Here is a 21,221-nt window from a genome sequence, read left to right on the forward strand (position 1 = left end):
CCACAATCGTGCATATATAGATATACTCGGTCGCTCGAGCAAGCGGTTGCCAATCGCATCCTTGTCCCCGCTCGCACAAATGTTTCCAGGAATGCAAGAATTGGGATTTTTTTGTTTCAATTATGAATGTCAGCGAATAAAAGTATCTCCAGATTTGATAAATTTTGGATTCAATTAGCGGACGTTGAACCAAAATAATTAACCATTCCCAGCCCGAATACTTTTTTTTTTTTTTTTTTTAATAAATATTATTTTTTTATTGATGTGAAAATATGTGACGCCTGGTGTTCTCGAATATTTGTATACGCAGTCTATGGAAAAATATACGAAGCCAGCTCGATAACATTTATGCAAAATGTGCAATGGGCAAGTGGTTGGAGGAAATTTTTTTTTTCTCGAACTGAATCTTCCAGAGAACCATCAGCGAATTCCAAGCAAGCTCCATAAACATACCGAGCAAACGCGCGATCACGGACGTAGCTGTGGTGTGGCTGAGTGGATACCACATGAGGATGAATTTTCAATGACAGGTTTTTGCGCGAAGTTTTCCTGTATTTAAGTTAATTACTGCTGCCTTTGCTATAATACTGCATTCAAGTCTTAAACAAAACACTAAAAAATTGGTTAACCAATTAATGTAAAACAACATGTTAGATTGAGCTTAAAATTTAAGCCGGAGTTACATAAACTAAGATAATTACAAGTGCAATATTGTAAATTTGAGCATTTATTGTTCATTTAAATAAATATGGTTTCCTCCTCAAAAAAAAAAAAAAAAAAAAACATGAGGATGGAGTGATGCGGGACACGGGTTCGATCGCAGTTCACTCTTTTTTTTTTTATTTTTAAATTCAATCCCGGCTTTTTTTTTGTATTTTCGGAGAGAAAAAACAAATCAAAGAAAGAAAATTTCGAGAGCCGGTCGATTTTTTCCTTCTTTCCTTTTGCTTTTTTTTTACTGAACCCACCTTTTTTGTAGTGGGGGTAACCCAGAAGAGAACAAATAATTGAAACAATAAAATTCCGAGAGCGAATCGATTTGTTCCCCGTTTTTGGCGCCTCTTTTTTGACAAGGAAAAGTTTTGACAGTAATGTAAAATAGAGATTACTAAACACAAATGTATTGTTTTTTAATAACACCGGCCCACAAACAAAAAAGTGGTCTGTACTTTTGACCGGACCTACCTATCTTTATGTATTTTGACGCGCTGAATCCGAATCTGAAGTCAGTTTTGCCCGTACACCCTCAAAATTTTGAGTAAATTGCAAAAAACCATAAAAATCGCCAAAAATTAGCATTTTTGGTAAGAAAAAAATTTATGGAAGTATAGACCAAGTATGATTTTTATGCATTTTGGTCCGCTAAACCCAAATCTGAAGTTTATTCAACCATAAGCCTTTTAAAATTTAATTGGGCCGGTGTTATTAAAAAACAATACATTTGTTTTTAGAAATCTCTATTTTCCAATACTGTCAAATCTTTTCCTTATTAAAAAAAAAAACGCCCATTTTATATCAGTCTTGACGAGCATTTCTTAAGAAGTTTGAGAAATGCGAGATCGGAACGACAAAATTATTTCAGTAGCAACAATGTATGGACCCCTCTCCTTTTCTGATATTGGTAGCCAGTTAAGAGGCTTCACAGTGTTCAGTTTAGTGCCAGCAGCTCTCGAGGTAGCAAGATGGTAAGTGAATTACATAATTATTTTACATGTGTGGAAAAACCGGCAGGTTTGACGATCGTCTATTTACTTTATAGATTAAGAAGAGAAAAAAAGGGAAGGACCTGTAGTCGTATTTTATACTTTATTTAATTTTCCTTGAATTGTCAGACGTTTTTATTTTTGATTGTATAGGAAGAAGATGTGTGGGGAATTCCATTCTAGTGCCCAAGAATATAGTACACATTTTCGATCATTTTTTCTTTTTGGAAAACATTTTCCTCAATTTCCAAATTTCCTTAATTTTTTGGTATTCAAATCGATTCTTAACAATTTTGCGCACAGGTAGGATTTCTTTAATTATTTTTTCCCTAATCCTGAGGATATTTCCTATCTGAGACCACTGTCAATAGGCGAGATTCCGAATATCATAAAATTACCTTTTTTTCTAATTAAAAAGAAAATCACATAAGGCCACTAAGAACTCGAAATGAAAATCTGAAAAAATTAGAGATGTTTTTTTATATTCTAAGCCATTAACGTAAATAATCCGTTTAACGACCATCCTAATAGATATACATTGTATATAGGGCATTCCGCGTCAAATTTGCAACCCATGTACCTCACCCTCTTCGATTTCGATAATTCTTTAGTATGATGTTAAAACCACGGTTTCAATCGACTTGAAACAGTGTTGGAATTTTTCGCAGATTTCTTTAGCCACCACTGAAATAGAAAAAAATTGTAAAACCAATTCCGAAAAAGCTTCTTTTAAAATTCTGAAGAAATTCACACTAATTTTATAATTAAGAATATTATTTGTAAGCACGACACGATAACGGGATCTCAATATCTACTACTTTTCTAGCAAGTTTTTAGTTTTCTTGGATCTTTGGATAACTTAAAAAAAAAGAATGAAATGGTATGAACTGTATTCAGGCCTTCTGGCATTCCTCTAAATTTCAGAAAAATTGAAATCCATTAATAATAGAGAAATTTATGACCGAACAAATAAATAGAAACTCCAATTCCGGCATGAGAAAAAAAAACTTGCTAGAAAAGTAGTAGATGTTGAGATCACGTTATCGTGTCGTACTTACAAATAATATTCTTAATTATAAAATTAGTGTGAATTTCTTCAGAATTTTAAAAGAAGCTTTTTCGGAATTGGTTTTACAATTTTTTTCTATTTCAGTGGTGGCTAAAGAAATCTGCGAAAAATTCCAACACTGTTTCAAGTTGATTGAAACCGTGGTTTTAACATCATACTAAAAAATTATCGAAATCGAAGAGGGTGAGGTACATGGGTTGCAAATTTGACGCGGAATGCCCTATATACAATGTATATCTATTAGGATGGTCGTTAAACGGATTATTTACGTTAATGGCTTAGAATATAAAAAAACATCTCTAATTTTTTCAGATTTTCATTTCGAGTTCTTAGTGGCCTTATGTGATTTTCTTTTTAATTAGAAAAAAAGGTAATTTTATGATATTCGGAATCTCGCCTATTGACAGTGGTCTCAGATAGGAAATATCCTCAGGATTAGGGAAAAAATAATTAAAGAAATCCCACCTGTGCGCAAAATTGTTAAGAATCATTTTGAATACCAAAAAATTAAGGAAATTTGGAAATTGAGGAAAATGTTTTCCAAAAAGAAAAAATGATCGAAAATGTGTACTATATTCTTGGGCACTAGAATGGAATTCCCCACACATCTTCTTCCTATACAATCAAAAATAAAAACGTCTGACAATTCAAGGAAAATTAAATAAAGTATAAAATACGACTACAGGTCCTTCCCTTTTTTTCTCTTCTTAATCTATAAAGTAAATAGACGATCGTCAAACCTGCCGGTTTTTCCACACATGTAAAATAATTATGTAATTCACTTACCATCTTGCTACCTCGAGAGCTGCTGGCACTAAACTGAACACTGTGAAGCCTCTTAACTGGCTACCAATATCAGAAAAGGAGAGGGGTCCATACATTGTTGCTACTGAAATAATTTTGTCGTTCCGATCTCGCATTTCTCAAACTTCTTAAGAAATGCTCGTCAAGACTGATATAAAATGGGCGTTTTTTTTTTTAATAAGGAAAAGATTTGACAGTATTGGAAAATAGAGATTTCTAAAAACAAATGTATTGTTTTTTAATAACACCGGCCCAATTAAATTTTAAAAGGCTTATGGTTGAATAAACTTCAGATTTGGGTTTAGCGGACCAAAATGCATAAAAATCATACTTGGTCTATACTTCCATAAATTTTTTTCTTACCAAAAATGCTAATTTTTGGCGATTTTTATGGTTTTTTGCAATTTACTCAAAATTTTGAGGGTGTACGGGCAAAACTGACTTCAGATTCGGATTCAGCGCGTCAAAATACATAAAGATAGGTAGGTCCGGTCAAAAGTACAGACCACTTTTTTGTTTGTGGGCCGGTGTTATTAAAAAACAATACATTTGTGTTTAGTAATCTCTATTTTACATTACTGTCAAAACTTTTCCTTGTCAAAAAAGAGGCGCCAAAAACGGGGAACAAATCGATTCGCTCTCGGAATTTTATTGTTTCAATTATTTGTTCTCTTCTGGGTTACCCCCACTACAAAAAAGGTGGGTTCAGTAAAAAAAAAGCAAAAGGAAAGAAGGAAAAAATCGACCGGCTCTCGAAATTTTCTTTCTTTGATTTGTTTTTTCTCTCCGAAAATACAAAAAAAAAGCCGGGATTGAATTTAAAAATAAAAAAAAAAAGAGTGAACTGCGATCGAACCCGTGTCCCGCATCACTCCATCCTCATGTTTTTTTTTTTTTTTTTTTTTGAGGAGGAAACCATATTTATTTAAATGAACAATAAATGCTCAAATTTACAATATTGCACTTGTAATTATCTTAGTTTATGTAACTCCGGCTTAAATTTTAAGCTCAATCTAACATGTTGTTTTACATTAATTGGTTAACCAATTTTTTAGTGTTTTGTTTAAGACTTGAATGCAGTATTATAGCAAAGGCAGCAGTAATTAACTTAAATACAGGAAAACTTCGCGCAAAAACCTGTCATTGAAAATTCATCCTCATGTGGTATCCACTCAGCCACACCACAGCTACGTCCGTGATCGCGCGTTTGCTCGGTATGTTTATGGAGCTTGCTTGGAATTCGCTGATGGTTCTCTGGAAGATTCAGTTCGAGAAAAAAAAAATTTCCTCCAACCACTTGCCCATTGCACATTTTGCATAAATGTTATCGAGCTGGCTTCGTATATTTTTCCATAGACTGCGTATACAAATATTCGAGAACACCAGGCGTCACATATTTTCACATCAATAAAAAAATAATATTTATTAGAAAAAAAAAAAAAAAAAGTATTCGGGCTGGGAATGGTTAATTATTTTGGTTCAACGTCCGCTAATTGAATCCAAAATTTATCAAATCTGGAGATACTTTTATTCGCTGACATTCATAATTGAAACAAAAAAATCCCAATTCTTGCATTCCTGGAAACATTTGTGCGAGCGGGGACAAGGATGCGATTGGCAACCGCTTGCTCGAGCGACCGAGTATATCTATATATGCACGATTGTGGGCCACCTTCGGTGCATGGCCGCCTAGGTGTCAGGTCGGAAATGGGCCACCTTCGGTGCGTGGCCGCCTAGGTGTCACGTCGACGCTCCAACCTAGCTGGTATCACGAAAAGCCGAGCGTTGGAGATCTCCCTACTCATCTCTGTTTTTAGTACTGGCAGTCAATTTACGAACACGGCCTTAAGAGTTCATCACTGGAGTTCATCGATTGATCGATCTTGGGCAACCCTACAACCAATGACAATTGGTGTATTCATGTAGATCAGGCCCTTGATTCAGACCACTGATCTGTGTAATATCAGTGATTCAAGACTTATTTTTCACTCGTAAAAACGGCGCTAAGCGCCATCTAGACCGATCAGAAGGCAATTTTAAATTGAAAATATTTTCGCGAATGTCAGAATCAGGCCGAAGATACAAGTGCTGTTATATAAAAAGCGTATTATTTTAAGATTATAATTTGTAGCGTTTTGAACTGATTACGAAATATGGATCCAGTACAATATCTACGAAAATTAATGAGTTTCACTTCACATGTTTCATGTAATCAGTCGTGCAGTCGACTACCACCTATCACTACCTACCTTAGTTTTCTGTTCTCTGTCCCCAAACAAGGTAATGCAGTTTTTTCTCTGACGACTTTTCTACATTTCTTTCAAAATCTCATTCTAGCTTGAATAATTTGATATTTATGTTTTAAACAGCTATTTATCATCCCCGATCAAATTGAGCCGTTGAAAATTGTTTCTAATTAAAGTGAAGTGAGAACTGGATTGGAAACGCTAATGATCATTCGGTAATTACGTTGCCCAAGTTCCAAATGATGAATTGCAGTGATTTAAAAAAATGTCTTGCAGTCTAATCCAGTTTCTTGGGTTCCAAAAACCTCTCACAGATAAAAAGTATTAAAAAAATGGTCAACACACATTCAGCTCTGTAATCTATATATTAATCGAGACGGAAAGAATAATTTCAGATGAACTAATATAATTATTAGTAAGTTTGCATAGAAAACGAGGCTATGAATAGGATAGTTTAAAAATGTTTATTTCCCTTATAAGTGATTATATTTCTCAAATGAATACACCGAAGAAATGCAAATTGCTTAAAGGAAATAGGTGCGTGGTTTGCGTACGCTGAATAGAGGCATACGGTTGCGGTGTTGAATACGCTTGGGCAGCGGGAACCTGATTTTGGAATCATGGAACTGCTTGACTTGAGGTCTGCGGCAGTTTCCAGCCTTTACAACCTCGACTTTGATTATCTGAATGGAATGAGCTCTGGCACGATGACGAGCCCCCATGTCACGGTAGCACTGTGTAACAGCTCCGCTTACTGACAAGTCACGGTATTCCCTGTACATGTTGTGAGTTCCGGAACGGGAGTCGTACCTCAACCAAATACCAAAGTTCTTTATTTTTATCGGAGTTTTTTCTGCGATCTAAAAATTGATAAATTAAATCAATATCTAAAATGCACTGTGAATTTCGGCAATCATATCTTATCAGGATATATAGTAAGGAGTACACCTAATTTTTAATATTAATCACAAAGTCAAGAAAACGTTATTTAGAAAGTAACTCAGTTCAGAATTTATAATTTCCTCAAACTTTTTACGTTTTTCACATGAAAAATGTCAACTTATAGAGGCAGTTTTGGAATTGAACCTAAATACAGTGTTTCAACTTGCAAATATCCACAGATTTACCAACCAAAAACTTTATATTTACTGTAAATATTGGTGACAGCTGAAGTAAATACATAAATCAAAATTGTACTCGGCATGTACAAATATCTTCACTTTATAAACTTTGTAATTTGACGTAATCAAGTGAACACAAGGGTGCGATATAACCTAGCAGATTTCTAATTCCAAAGAATACAAAATCAATGACAATCTGTTTTATCAGAATTGTAACGACTGCATCTTTATTCCAAAACAAAATTTTTACTTTACCTGTTTGAGGTTAACAATTTCTCCAGTCGTTTTCTTGAATTTCCTTAACTGGCGGAGGAAATACCAAAATCGAGACTTGGCCACGATAGCGTCAGGAGCAAATATCCTCATTTTGTACAATGGGGTTACCTTTTCCTTCTCTGTGGGGAGCTTACGCCCGATCACCTCGAATTCCTTCAACTGTGAATAGAAACGAGCTTATATTAATTGATAACATAATGGAGCGGAATGATGAGGCTGTGACAATGAGTGCGTTACTCTCAATTTACTGATGTAATATAACCTAAAATAGAATCGCAGACTGAAGAAAGTCTTGAGAGTAGCTAAAAATGTGATGAAGTAATCAGCTAAAATGGGACAAAATAAGCCGAGTAACACTTCGAATCAATCGGTGTCATAAAGTTGGTTGTAAGAAAAGACTACGATAACCCACATGTGTCGGTTGCCATGCCGTCGCGGTCAAAAATCTGTATATTCGTTGGTAATTCGACTCGTGTTGGATAGATACAGTCGCAATTCGACATATTGGTGAAGTAATGTTCTACAGGCTTAGTTGCAGGTCTATTTTTGCATGATTCTAACAAAAATTGTGAAAATTTACTCACTTCTCCCTTAGCCTTCATTGTTCCGTGCGTCCTACGTGAAGTGGAACCGGAAAAAGAGGCCGCCGTGGTCAATGGACATTGAAAATGGCCGCCATGAACCACCGGGATTCGCGATTTTTAAAATCACTTGAAAATTTTTTCATTGAGAAAAATCGCCACAGGGAAATGCAAAAATCACTGTAGGAATCCATAATTGCAAGAGTTTTTGACCTTTTCATTAACTGCTCAAATGCTCTCCCTTGCATAGACAATGCCATACATTTGTTTGTCCGAGCTAATAATGATCAAGAATAGAGCGGAAACCACCAATTGGCAACTCCGTGATTGCGTCTATATAAAGCCTAGTTTACAACAGTTCACAATGGGCGTCGTATGCGAACGCGGATTGTCACAAACGTAGAGGAAGAACCATATCTGCCATCTCTTTTGCATTTCAAATTTTTTCCGTGAATGCAGAAGGGAAAAAAAGTTGACGGATTTATTCTATTTCTGTGAGTTCTCCCATCTCCTCTCATATTGACCGCCTTTCTTTGACGTCAATTTTCGCACGCAACCAATTCAACACTGAGCCATTTGATTGGTCAGTTCTAACGGAATAAGCCAATGAAATCAGTTAGTGTTGTATTGTGTCAGAGGATTGACGTAAGCGGAGAGCAGCTATGGCCGGCATATTACATAGGAATGCATACGTATCTCTCTATGTGTATAGATATTTTCAACATTGATATTATACAATATAATACATGTTTCATACAATGACCGTTGTGGAAATGCATCACAATACAAATCTTACACATGTCAATCGAAAGTACTTATGTATAAAAAATATATGACTATAATTATACAAAAAAGTTTACACGACTAACGCTTTACTGGATATTTGCTACCCTCCGTGTCCACGGTGTTGCTATATTATTGTGGCCACAAATTTGAGGCAACATGCTAGCTGCGGGTGATGCATTTTTGTTGCGTATTCGTCGAGAATATGCTCTTTTATTTCTATCGGGGATGATTTTATAAAATTGCTGAAACATTAAACATTTTCTGCTTGTTAGAATTGTTGAACCATTTTCACACGTGAAGGGAATTAGTTTTGCGAATCAAATAACAGTAAATGATCTTGTTGGATTGAAGGTCAGAATATTTTTTTCCCCATATATATAGTATCAAGTATTGAAACTAATCAGTGGTAATTCCCCACGCAGGTCAGGTCGAGCAAAATAAATTTATCACTGGTGATAAGGCCAGAGATTATTTTAAAGTAAACAGATATAATATTATTCCACGATTGCAGTTCAAAATTACGAGGCAAGCTGCCAGAGTAAATTAATCTGGTGTAAGTAATACGTTAACAAAATGTCCGGTCTGCTAGTTGCTCTGCCTCTTCAGCTCGCTTGCCAGCTGTATAGTAATGGTAATTTGAGCTACGGGAATAATAGTTTTGGTAGGAGGAGTGTGAAAAATTAAAAAGAGTAATACTATCCTCTGCGTAAGTGATTGATTGGTAAAAACTTTTTGTTTCATTCAAGATTACACGTCAGCGCCGAATCAACCCACTGTTCTACCAGCGGGTTATACCGCGTTTCCAGATGTCGGAGTAGCCTACAAGCTCCACAAAAATCAAGTCACGTGGAACACGGGAAGAAAACTGTGTGTCGCTGATGGTGGGAACTTGGCCGTCATCGACTCCTTCAAAAAGAACGACTACGTAGCGAGCATGAAAGGACTTGGTTCACACGTGGGTATTCATAGATTGTTCGATAATGTCGAATGGGTCAGTGTTAAAACTGGTAAGGTTTAGATAAAACTAACTAATTTCTGATGCTACTTATATTGTCCAGCATATTCGACCGTATATTTTTCTAGGTCAACCGCTGAATTTTATACCGTGGAGACCAGACCTAGGATCTGGGCAATGTGGGGCAATATTTAGTGATGGAAAGGGAGTAGGCCCTTGGAATTGCAACTCTGTATTACCGGTCTTGTGTGAGATTCCAATGTTCACTAATCGCGATAATGAGACAGAAATCGCCCAGAAGCAAATGGTCGCGTTAGTCCGCAACAATTAACTCATCGAGAACGTACCTATTTCTTCGATCATGGACAACACTCTGGGTCAAAATGATTTTGTCTAATTTTTTATGCACCATTTCAAATATACGAGTGCGATCTACCTGAAAAGATTCAGGGGCATACTTTCACTATCTTAAAATATGATAGCGTAGTTTAGAATTATAAATATGACTTAAAAATCTGAATAAAAAGGAATTTTTGAAGAATTACTGTTACAGAAGAAAAGAGTATGAGTCAGAATGACCCACTCTGTGCTTTAATGGTTTAAACCCTGGCAGATTTCGTCTCGCTGAAATTGAACTGAAGTTACACTTAGATTTCGAGGTGTAGTTAGGAATTTTTTTACGCTGTATTTTCACTGTGATTGCAATAAAAACATACCAAAACCCTGTTGCTATCACTGATACCGCTAGTTTTTGTTTTCTCACTCTAGAGAATACATATAGTTCATAAGTTGGCATTGTTTACCTAATTTCAAAAAATAATGACGTCCTTGCTGTTTTCTACTTGCTTCACATTTGTATAAAAATAAACCCCAGATCTCTCTCATAAAAGTATCAGCAAAACATAAATCGTGTAAAAGCAGTGTAGTAAACAAATCTTAAACAAATAAAACTCTCAAATTCTACAGTCCTACCGAGATATCACAAAAATGAAAATTTTCGATAATTAATTCTTAATTTAGCAAATATGAAAATCAGGCAATTTTATCATGAAATTTTATTTGTAAATTTTAAAGGAAAAGAAATTAGTCTGACAAAATATCCAAAATTTAACTAATTTCTTAAAATATTGTGTTCTATAAAAGTAAGAGCAACTCATTTTAATCAGAAGGCGTTGAATTTAAGAATTTAGAAAAAAATAAAAAAAAAAAACAGATTTGAAAAAGTTTCGACTCGTAAAAATTAGAGAGACAAATAATTTTGGCGATACTCTGTTAATTATATCCTAAAGGCTTGCACCTGAAAAATTTATACAATTTTAAGAAAAGTTATTTGATAGGACTTAATATTATATTATAATACTATACTGTAATAATATAATATATATAAATATAAATAACTATACATATTACCACAGTGGATCACGGGTAAACACAAAATTTTACCTAGACTTTAAAGTATTAAATTTCGATTCTTTAGTTCGTAATTAGATGAAAAAAAAAATATATAGCATGAAAAAGTTTGCTTTTGTATTTAGGAGATCGATTGAACGATATTTTTCAAAATCTGTGGTTTTAATTATCAATTAAATATGAAACCATTTAAATAAACATTTTTAGTATTTTTATTAAGTTGTACTATCAAAATAAGTTACAAAAAAGTAGAAAATAATTTAAAAGTGCACGCTTTTACTTTTTTTTTTCTGTTCGTAAGTACTTTCTCTCAATAAACCCCAAATATAGTCTCCCACCATATTTTCATTGTATTGGCCTTGATAACGTTGTTCGAAGCTCAAAATGTTCTGATGAAAACGTTCTCCTTGCTCTTCTGAATACGCTCCCATGTTGTTTTTAAATTTATCTAAATGAGCATGCAGCATATGAACTTTTAATGACATCCTACAGCCCTGCAATGAGTATTTTTACTATAACTATTACAAAAGAAAATTTTATACCAAAAAAAGGTATTTTCTTTTCGTTTTTGTTCATAATTAACCAGAAAATCATAAAATAAACTTTAGGTCGAAGAACAAAAATTTTTTTGTAGAGCCGTGTTATGCGAGTATAATTTTCGTAAAATGCAGTGGAAAAATTTAGAACAACGAAGAATTAAGTGGAATTTGAGTGATTACCTGAAATATCATTTTAATATCACTGATTTTAGGACCCATTGAAAAAACACTGTAATAACATGCACGATGGAATGAGCTTACATGAGCTTGTATGTTCATTCTTATGTCAAAAATACAATCCAATAGTAATAATTTTCTTCTACTTTTTCATTTTTCTTATTTATATTTCGAAATTATGAAATCTCCACCTTCTGATAGGTGTCAAGAATTTTGTTATATTTTATGAGATTTTTCCTTTTATTCAGATTTTAGAAAGTGAGGTTTTTTTTTACAGTTATTAGATTGTAGTTTATATACACTGATTCGAAAAATTCTGAAAAAAATTGCGATTGCGTTAGTCACGTACTTTCATACAAAAAATTATAAAGCCAATCTGAGACATCGATGTAGAATCTTGATCATGATCTTATGGAATGCTCCATATAAACGTGCAACTTATCAATGAACAATAATCACAATGCCGTTTGCTAGAATGTTTCGCCTACCTTGCATGCTCTTATATTTCTAACAAAATTTTCTAAATCAGATTAAAAGGATATTATGCATCGTTTAGATACTGTCTATTTTTGTATACCATACTAAGTCTATCTGTTAATAATCATACCAGAATTACTCTAAACATAATCGGAAATACAAACAAAGATACACCTGCGATAGAAGCAACTGTTTTGTTTCTCAGATCATTTCGATTGGTAAAAAAGATTCAACAAAGAGCTGAACCTACAATGTTTGTTCTTCCATTAACGTAACCGTAAGTTTATTCTAGTACTACCAATCATATTTATTTGTTTCTCTCAAGATACTGTACGCAGTGCACTGTTTTAATGAAACTTAAGTTTACCATGTCGTATTTTCAAAATGGACAGAACAAATTCAACAGATCTGAGAGGTGACTAACAGCTTTGCTAGCCAGATGTGTCTGTAACTGAATGTTTTTTGGTTTATCTTTATTTCATCAATAATCAACGGCCCCCTCGTCGTTTTTTGGATTGTCGTCTTCTAAATTCTAAATGTCGTTTTAATAATTCAGCGATCTCCAAGTGACCCCCAGATTCTGCCAAGTATAATGGTGTATGACCATGATCAGTAGTTACGGCATTAACGTCAGCACCTTTCTTCAATAAGATATCAACTATCTCAACGTGGCCATTATCTGTCGCATGATGCAACGGTGTTATACCTGAGTTGCCACCATCAGTGACCCTAGCGCCTCTGCGTAATAACGCATTCAGGACATGTAAGTGCCCGTATTTTGCTGCTAAATTCAGTGGTGTAGCACTCCAATAATAAGCAGTTTTCGCATTAATATCAGCACCTTTATCCAACAAGGCATTGACGATATCTAAATGACCATTTTCAGCTGCGTAGTGTAACGCGGTTCGAGTTGCGTGATCTTTGACATCAATGCCAGCACCTTGGTTTATTAATAAATTTAGAACCTCCAAGTGTCCACCCTTTGCTGCTAAGTCTAATAACGTGTGACCAGAACGAGTTGTTTTAACATCGATGTCAGTGCCTTTATTTAAAAAAATATCAACGACATCCAAATTACCGTTTAGCGTGGCATACTGCAGTGCTGTCATGCCATCATTATCTTTACATGTTGCATCAGCGCCTTTCCTCAATAAAAGCTCAACAACCTCAAAGTGACCCTTTTTCGCTGCTAAATTTAACGTTGTATCGCCAAAATCACGTGTCTTGACATTGATTTTAACATCCTTATTTACTAAACTACTGACAGTTTTTAAATTACCATTTGTCATCGCTCGATGCAAGGCTGTACAACCAGTGTGATCTTTAACATTGACATCGGCACCATTGTCTAATAAAGACTTAATAATCTGTGAATGATTTCCCATTGTTGCTAAATGTAATGAAGTGAGACCAAGATCTGTAGTTTTTGTTTTACAATTAGCACCTTTTTTCAATAGCATATTTACGATCTCTAGATTACCATTTTGCACCGCAAAATGCAAAGCTGTCAGGCCATCATTATTCTCTAGATTAATATCTGCATGATTACTCAAAATACTAACAATGGGTGAGTTACTGTTTTGTACTGCGTAGTGCAATGCCGTCATACCTTTGTTACATTTAAGATTTGAATCAGAGCCCCCGATTAACAGTATTTTAACGATTTCCAGCTGACACCCTAATACTGCAAAGTGTCATGCAGTGTGATGGCAATCAGTGGTTTTGGCATTAACTTCAACACCTTTATTTAACAAGATACCAGTCATTATCAAATGACCATTTTTGGATGAAAAGTGCAATGCTGTCCAGCCTGCCTTGTCGCAAAGATTAATATTAGCACCGTTGTTTATTAGTGATTTAAAAACCTCCAAATGAGCCCCCATTGTTGCTAAGTGTAACGCTGTACGATGGAGTTCGATAGTTTTAGCGTTTACAGAAACCCCGTTACTCAATAAAGTATTCACGGTTTCCAAATGACCAATCTTTGATGCAGAGTGCAATACTGTTTCCAATCTCGTATTGTCTTCAAGACCATCATCTGTGTCTTTAGTTAGCAATAAATCAACTCCCTCCGGGTGTCCATTATATGCTTCCAAATATAATGGAGGTTGATCAAAATTAAATCTGGCATTAATATCACGACCACTAGATAAGTGACACCCCAACACCGTTAAGTTTGAGAAACCACATTTTGACAGCTCTTCCAATTTTTTTCGATTTTGTGTTAAGCTCCTCGATTTCGTGCTCAAGTTAGGCAGTTGGTGATAGGCGATTGGCCACTAAAAATGATAAAACCTTTTTACTCAATAAAAAATCTACATGTATATAATTTAGTGATTCAACTTTTTCTAAATTAGGATCTGGTTACTTTTTGTTTTCTTCAATTGACGATTTTCTGTTTGAGCATTTGTGTTATTTTACTTTTTAATATATCATAATTCATGCGGACTTAGTATTGTTGTATTTTGTCAATAAATGTTGACAGGTATTATTCTTCAACTATTGTGCCATATCCAATTTTCACCGACTTGTAATAGAAAAATCTGCAAAAGAAAGTCTTTTTACACATCGCTTTACATACATAATGATGTTTTAGTTTTGCGATGAATTAGGTCTGATAGTAGAGGACCATTTGTGCACGGAATGCTTTGTTGCTTTAACATAATGACATAGGAATATCTTCTGGGAATTGTGAATGAAATTTCGTAATTCTTATTTCGTAATATAATAAAGTTTGCAGTTATATACCCTAACGTCGTGCCGTGAATATTTGGTGAAAATGGCTATTCACACTCTAGGAAGAGACTTCCTACAGCAGTAACGCAGCTCGCAAATTCACCTCAACTTGTTCGGAATGCTACTTTCACCAAATATTCCTTGTGTATCAATGCGCCTTACCTGAGCTCACAGAAATAGGTGACCACTGGAGAAGATGATCAAACGCAGAAAATTCAGGAAAGATGATTGCAACTTCTGAAAACTTCCTTCCGGTAATTACAGCCCAGCTGACCGAACTGTACGAAGTATCTATCGTGCTGGATAGTTTGTTGCTATCCTTTGTGTTTTGACAACCTTTCTGAAATACGATTCAATTTTATCATTTTCAAATCCGTCAAAGTGTTTGCATAAATGTGACAAACTGGACGAGAACTGAACTGACTATAGAACCGGAATATATATCGCACCGACGTTACTCGCCTTCAACCTTTGTATGGATACTGGGTTTGGACTGACCTCCTACCACGCATAAGTTACACGGGAGCTACGCACTCGGTTATTGAAGCGTAGAATGATAATTTCATGGGATTCCCACGAAAAGGAACGGCAGAATGTGAAACGACCACTGGAACGACGGAATGGAATTGCACGTCAGCAATTTCGAGTTTAAATGGTGGCTCGCTCTATAAATTTTGACTACTTCGCAGTATTGACATAGCGATGTAAGAATGACGGCTGTAATCAACGGCGGCAGTTGGTCATATTACCAACTGACCACCTTTCAGTCGGTAATATATCGGCGTACCGGTGCCGGTAAGGCGTAACATGAGCGTAACTGCCATGGTACCCAGTCTGACATTTGAAACCTTCAAGCTAGTTCTAGAAGACGGAAAAGTCTGATCTTTATTTAAAGTATTTCATGAACTGTGAACACCTCGTGAAATTCTTAGATAAGTTTTGGACGATTTCGAAGTTCATCCGCGAGAATGTAAAAAAAAGCTTACTTAGTTTTGTGAGTGCGTAAAAAATTTAATATGAATCCATTTTGGTATTGTTTGAAAATCGCTATAAATTGTGAAATTTAAATATTTAAGAAAATTCAATAGCTACGGTTTAGATACTGTTTATAACAAATATATCTAGCACCCAGACATTTGTGTGAAAGAATGATCCTCTGGGATTTTCAGATTGTTCAGGTCACTGGACAGCATGCATAATAGTCGGGACGTGTTATAGCTTCAGTGAGCAAAGAGAATCTGATTTAATACCCACAGTTCCACAATTCGGAAGGATAAAATTTCGCGAAGCTCAACTCTGGCAGTAATTCTGTATCCAGCGATGTTACAAACGTAATATAAAACCGAGTTTATCCCCCTGGGAAGCAAACTGGACCGTTTTATGAGCAGCTACGTCGGCCGATCCAAACCATTTCGATATTTTTTTTGGAGAAAATTTATTTCTCTCAAAAGATACGGTGTGGCTTATAGCAAATTTAGGATGACGGAGCTGCAAGCTGGGTAGACTAAAATTTGTTGAATGCATCTTTATAACTCGCCCTATATTATGAAAACGTTTACAGCTGTAAATTAAGTTTATTCAACGGGACGAAGATCATGTTTTTTTTGCTGTAAGGAGACGAGGAAAAATGAAAATAAATGAGAGTACTAGAACTATAACTATTACGCGTAGATACACGGACATTGTATCTAATTATTTGGAACAGGACTTGTCGTGATTCTAGCCTGAGTAAAGTTTGGATAAAGTAAAATTTGTTTAGTGGGTTTAGTCTGACTGCGTTATAATAAAAAAAAAATGGCAGTGCAAAAAAAAAGGGGGGGGGGGGGGGTTAAACAGCTGAGAATGTAATTGTTCTAAAGTTGATTATTACTGTAGTATAGGTGAGCTGGTACGACAAGCACTTAGAACAAGATGAAACTATTTAGTATGCGAAGCATGTACTGAGCAGATAATACTTGGGGCTTCCTTTCGGCAAAGAGAGAGAGAGAGAGAGAGAGAGAGAGAGAGAGAGAGAGAGAGAGAGAGAGAGAGAGAGAGAGAGAGAGAGAGAGAGAGAGAGAGAGAGAGAGAGAGAGAGAGAGAGAGAAAGAGAGAGAGACGGAAATTGCGTGAAGGAAACGGGAGGATGAGAGAAGCGTGCGATTATTATTGGAATCTTATTTTTTCCGCTTGAATTTTCATCTTAGATGTTTCTCTTCCAGAATACTACAGTCAATTTCGAGCAGAACTTTATCAATCATACGGCATTATGCTGCATCCTGTAGACTAGACGGTAGGTGATTAAAATTCTGATGCAGAATTGATTGAATTCTAAATTACTTATCCAAATTTGATATTGTGCCGCTGACTACGTTTAAGAAAGCAATTGCATTTGGAAATTGTATAAAGTTCGATGGATTGAACCTGTTGATTCTGCTGTTTGTAGAATGAACGAGGTAAATGTTTTTATCTCAGGGCCGAAACTGGAAATATTCTGTAAGGTATTTTGTGCGTGGGGGGCGTCGCAGGGTGCATAATAGAGAGAATCGTAAACCGTCTAGACGAGCTCGTCTTGTCTGGTCTACATCGCCTGTTAGGCACTCTTGGGCGCATAATTTGACGAACGCATACCTCAAGTATATGATACAAGTACCCAGATACCAAAAGCAGAGGCAATGCAATAGGCTGTTACACTCAAAGAAATTTCATTTTGTTTGGCTTGTTGAATAAAATTTTAACATCATTTTATGGTCGCAACAACATCCAATTATCGCAACACTTATTAGAGAATAAAGTAGGTTTGATTTCATCTGTACAGGATTTCAAAAGATAGCAAATGATTTCAATATATTTCTAAGGATTTCAGAAGATTTCAAATATTACAAAAGATTTCAATGATTTCAAAAGATTTCATATGATTTCAGTGGATTATAAAGGATTTTAGAAGTTATAAAAAGATTTTATAGACTACAAAGTATTTCAGAAGATTTCAAAGATTTCAAGAGACTTTATACGATTCACGGAGTAATCAACCTTTCGGAGTACACCCTTATCGTTATTTTTGTTACCTTTCATCCGCAGTTGAAGCTTTGGCAGACTCCGTCAGTCAAATATGGATATACCGGGACAATCTCTTGAAACTTGAAAATCAACTGCGCATGCGCCAAATAATTCAATCTCATTGGTCGGCGAAATCTTCTCGCGGCGATATTCTTATCTGCGATGCAGGGTGCCAACGTACACAAAACGTGTACGTTTGAATTTTCACAGTATAAGCATTGAATTCCGACCGTTCTTTGAAGAATCAACTTTCCGACCGAATAACAAATGCTTTCCAAACCTTTGCGAGTCACAACCTCAATTAATTGAGATTCTAACCTCGAAAATTCGTATTAACTGCATCGCCGCCAGAAACAGTGTTACAGCTGAAATTCGGGATGGCCAGCCTGCTCAAACAGCCGTTAAAACTCGCGCACGCGCAGTTGATTTTCAAGTTTCACGAGATTGCCCCGGTATTTTCATACCCTATACTTAGCTTCGGTTGCCTATTTGCCGGCGTTGAAGCGGCTAGATTCGCGGAATCCTTCCATTAACGTATAAGCCCTGTCTATAGAATCATATCTAGGTATATATAGTTCGTTCCTAGGTAATTTATCCCTCGTCGCATAACGGGGTTACGCACTATCGCCTCTAAACATCATATCCGCCTAGTCATCATCAGAGCTCTGCGATCTACGTCATTGTCGGCCCGCGTACACGTAAGCCGCCTTCCGTAACATCCAGCCAGTGAGCTAGCCCACCGTTCAATTACCGCAAGGAGCCGCAAATTTGCAGCTTTAGCTTCTCTCCCTTTCCCCGCGTCCTCGTTAAAGCCCGATAAGCGATTGTTGCAGCGAGACGTGGGAATATCTTGCAGACCGAAGAACGACGCAGAGATTAATCAAAGGTCCGTGCACCAGGCTTGCAATTAGGCAAGACAAAGTTTTACTTGAGCTCGCCTTAAGGGTTTGCACAGGCAGACTGTTCTAACTAATGAGATTAAACACTTGGAACTCTATTTTTATTTTTTTTTTTCATTCCACTTATGCACGAGCATAATTGTACACTTGGGGACAATGAATCTGAGACGACTAGTTTTTTACACTACACAGTTATGTTGGCAACACAGAGAAACCTACAACGTCATAGTGGGCCGATCGCGATACAAATTCAATCTCAATAAACATAACATAACCCATGACCGTCGAATCTAACCTTAGAATACCGCGGGGATGAAGACTTGTTAGATTGACACGTATTATGAAGTTAGATTCGACGGTCATGGGTTATGTTATGTTTATTGAGATTGAGTTTGTATCGCGATCGGCCCACTATGACGTTGTAGGTTTCTCTGTGTTGCCAACATAACTGTGTAGTGTAAAAAATTAGCCGTCTCAGATTCATTGTCCCCAAGTGTACATACCTGCCTATGCCTTTTTGTCTGTGACTATTATTCCAGCAGAATTTTGAAAAAAAATTATTTTCGCTTGGATTATAGAAACGATTTTATAACGAAATGCGTTATACAAATTCTCAAGAGTGTCTGAAGGGGCTTCGTCGGTTGGCCATTGCTGTTTTAATGCATTTTCATGGGACGCAATTCCCAAGTAAAACACTCGAGCTCCTAGCTACCTAAAACGTTTATGAATTGGGCTTTTATAAACGAAATTTCGGTCTCATGTCTTACCAGTTTGTGTAACACATATTATAACTGTTATAGGCGTCTGCAGTCTCGTTTCAAAACACACTTCATGTGCTTTTCAAACTACGAAAAATTTGACCATTTTATCGTTGTACAATTGCTGTCGCGATGAGATAACGAGCAAACGCTCTGGGTGAAAAATGAAAGAAATAACAAAAGTTGTTTATTATTGATCTCTTCGGTTCGTCATTCGAAGCTCGAGTGTTATTTTGCGCATATTGTTTCCACGCAGAGTTTCATTGCATGCATTTTTGTTTTTCTTGAGTCCTGAAAAAACACGTAATGCGTAAATCAACAAAAATTGGTATTCATACGGAGCAACAAACTGCAATGTACGTGTTTGATACGTTTAGTAAGTTGTTTTTTTTTAATTCGCATCATTCTGGATCGTCGAATTTTACAGGAGTTGAGTGTTTGAAAAACGACGAAACGTATTTACGTTCGTGAAGTACAATTTCGATATTGAAGATAGCTTGTTCAATTTTTTAATCATAAATTTTATCGAGTCTCCGTTGTGAATTCAGTCTCAACCCCTCTAAACGACTGAATGTATTCCAACTAAGGTTCGAAATTTTGTTAAATCCCTCATACTTTCAGATTTTTAAACTTACTCAAAAAGTTCAACGATCAACGAATAAAAAGCAGAAAATGGTAGGGATAAATGCTGTTTTACCATCAGATTTACTCATGCGAATCCTGCGTAATTTTGTTAACCGAGCTATATTCGCTTTGAAGTAAAAATATAATAGTAATAGTGAGGAAAAAAATATACCATCTCACACTGTTGAAAAAATGAATACTGCCTGACCTTTTTTCTCGGTGATATTTATGTCTATGTAATATACATATACGGTGTATCCGTAAACGGTGAATAAGAGTTCCATCCGCTTATCAAAAGATGTCATTCGCATTCTTCAATCTTGAAATCTCTCTTCTGAAAATACTATTCTTATCGGCTTTCGAACGTGAATAGGTATATAGATAGGTAGGTACCTACTAGGTACCTTATACATATAATACCTATATACAGCATCTGCAGAATTTCTTATTCGAGAAATAATTTTCCTCTCACCATTCGCCCAACTTTTCCGTGTCCTGGATGTACATGGGCACATGCGGCATATATATATGTATGTATATATGTACACACGTATATTATATACAGAGCTTCACGGGCGAATCACACCACAATGGCGAACACTCGACGATTTTTATACCATCGGCTACTTACAAGCTAGACCCCGCATCTTCCTTCTATATTCTTGGAAGGAAGTGAAAATTGGAAAAGCAATTCTAAAAATGTCCCAAGGTTGACGTTGACGAAAAATAGGGGAATAAGGCAACGGAAAAATGACGAACGAATTGTAAAATGTTTCAAGAGAGGATTACACGGATTGGTTTAATCGTAAATAAGTCGCACTATTTCAATAAATAATGCTAAAGTGTATCAAAAAATTTAGTAGTTAACTTGGTAATATTTGGATAAATCACGGAACGCCTTGAAAATGATAAGCTTGATACCGGATTGCGGAATTGAAGAGTTGATACTTGCTTTACTTGTTTTTTTTTTTTTTTCAATTTCTCTCTACTTTTTCTTCCGTTTCGATGACAGCTAATCTGA

The 21,221-nt window shown here is 35.8% G+C and overlaps 4 protein-coding genes across 7 annotated transcripts; 1 reads left to right on the forward strand and 3 right to left on the reverse strand.

The window, feature by feature from the left end:
• Nucleotides 1–6,267: 6,267 nt before the first annotated feature.
• LOC107225244 (60S ribosomal protein L18a) lies at nt 6,268–7,949 on the reverse strand. The gene is made up of 3 exons (XM_015665647.2): nt 7,804–7,949; nt 7,199–7,378; nt 6,268–6,682 (listed from the first exon to the last, which is right to left on the reverse strand). Exons 1-3 carry the CDS (start codon nt 7,819–7,821, stop codon nt 6,347–6,349), a joined length of 534 nt encoding a protein of 177 aa, XP_015521133.1. The 5' UTR covers nt 7,822–7,949; the 3' UTR covers nt 6,268–6,346.
• A 1,108-nt stretch (nt 7,950–9,057) lies between these two features.
• On the forward strand, nt 9,058–11,485 carry LOC107225246. 2 transcript variants are annotated; one of them, XM_015665649.2, is made up of 3 exons: nt 9,058–9,217; nt 9,333–9,593; nt 9,670–11,485. In XM_015665649.2, exons 1-3 carry the CDS (start codon nt 9,160–9,162, stop codon nt 9,870–9,872), a joined length of 522 nt encoding a protein of 173 aa, XP_015521135.1. In that variant the 5' UTR covers nt 9,058–9,159; the 3' UTR covers nt 9,873–11,485. The 2 variants fall into 2 exon arrangements, with proteins under 2 accessions (XP_015521135.1, XP_015521134.1); XM_015665648.2 differs by having other exon boundaries at nt 9,088–9,247.
• Nucleotides 11,486–11,981: 496 nt separating this feature from the next.
• On the reverse strand, nt 11,982–15,382 carry LOC107225247 (putative ankyrin repeat protein RF_0381). 3 transcript variants are annotated; one of them, XM_046745249.1, is made up of 4 exons: nt 15,330–15,382; nt 15,043–15,220; nt 14,513–14,687; nt 11,982–14,423 (listed from the first exon to the last, which is right to left on the reverse strand). In XM_046745249.1, the coding sequence occupies exon 4, from the start codon at nt 13,749–13,751 to the stop codon at nt 12,633–12,635; it is 1,119 nt and encodes a 372-aa protein (XP_046601205.1). In that variant the 5' UTR covers nt 13,752–14,423; nt 14,513–14,687; nt 15,043–15,220; nt 15,330–15,382; the 3' UTR covers nt 11,982–12,632. The 3 variants fall into 3 exon arrangements, with proteins under 3 accessions (XP_046601205.1, XP_046601203.1, XP_046601204.1); XM_046745247.1 differs by having other exon boundaries at nt 15,305–15,349; XM_046745248.1 differs by lacking the exon at nt 15,330–15,382 and adding an exon at nt 15,301–15,322.
• LOC124295585 (protein VAPYRIN-like) lies at nt 13,839–15,704 on the reverse strand. Its single transcript, XM_046746020.1, has 3 exons — nt 15,630–15,704; nt 15,053–15,220; nt 13,839–14,423 (listed from the first exon to the last, which is right to left on the reverse strand). Exons 1-3 carry the CDS (start codon nt 15,702–15,704, stop codon nt 13,839–13,841), a joined length of 828 nt encoding a protein of 275 aa, XP_046601976.1.
• Between the last annotated feature and the right edge of the window lie 5,517 nt (nt 15,705–21,221).

Source organism: Neodiprion lecontei, chromosome 7 (genome assembly GCF_021901455.1).
Source record: "Neodiprion lecontei isolate iyNeoLeco1 chromosome 7, iyNeoLeco1.1, whole genome shotgun sequence".
In the NCBI taxonomy this organism is placed as follows: Eukaryota; Metazoa; Arthropoda; class Insecta; order Hymenoptera; family Diprionidae; genus Neodiprion; species Neodiprion lecontei.

Coding starts and splice junctions, on each gene's coding strand:
- LOC124295585 (XM_046746020.1), bottom strand. CDS start 15,704: ATGGCAGTTACGCTCATGTTACGCCTTACCGGCACCGGTACGCCGATA. Junction 15,221..15,629: donor GACTGAAAGGTGGTCAGTTG/GTAATATGACCA, acceptor ATCGTATTTCAG/AAAGGTTGTCAAAACACAAA. Junction 14,424..15,052: donor TCCAGTGGTCACCTATTTCT/GTGAGCTCAGGT, acceptor TATCATTTTTAG/TGGCCAATCGCCTATCACCA.
- LOC107225246 (XM_015665648.2), top strand. CDS start 9,160: ATGTCCGGTCTGCTAGTTGCTCTGCCTCTTCAGCTCGCTTGCCAGCTG. Junction 9,248..9,332: donor CTACGGGAATAATAGTTTTG/GTAGGAGGAGTG, acceptor GTTTCATTCAAG/ATTACACGTCAGCGCCGAAT. Junction 9,594..9,669: donor ATGGGTCAGTGTTAAAACTG/GTAAGGTTTAGA, acceptor ATATTTTTCTAG/GTCAACCGCTGAATTTTATA.
- LOC107225247 (XM_046745249.1), bottom strand. CDS start 13,751: ATGACGGCATTGCACTACGCAGTACAAAACAGTAACTCACCCATTGTT.
- LOC107225244 (XM_015665647.2), bottom strand. Junction 6,683..7,198: donor AAATTGTTAACCTCAAACAG/GTAAAGTAAAAA, acceptor ATCAATTTTTAG/ATCGCAGAAAAAACTCCGAT.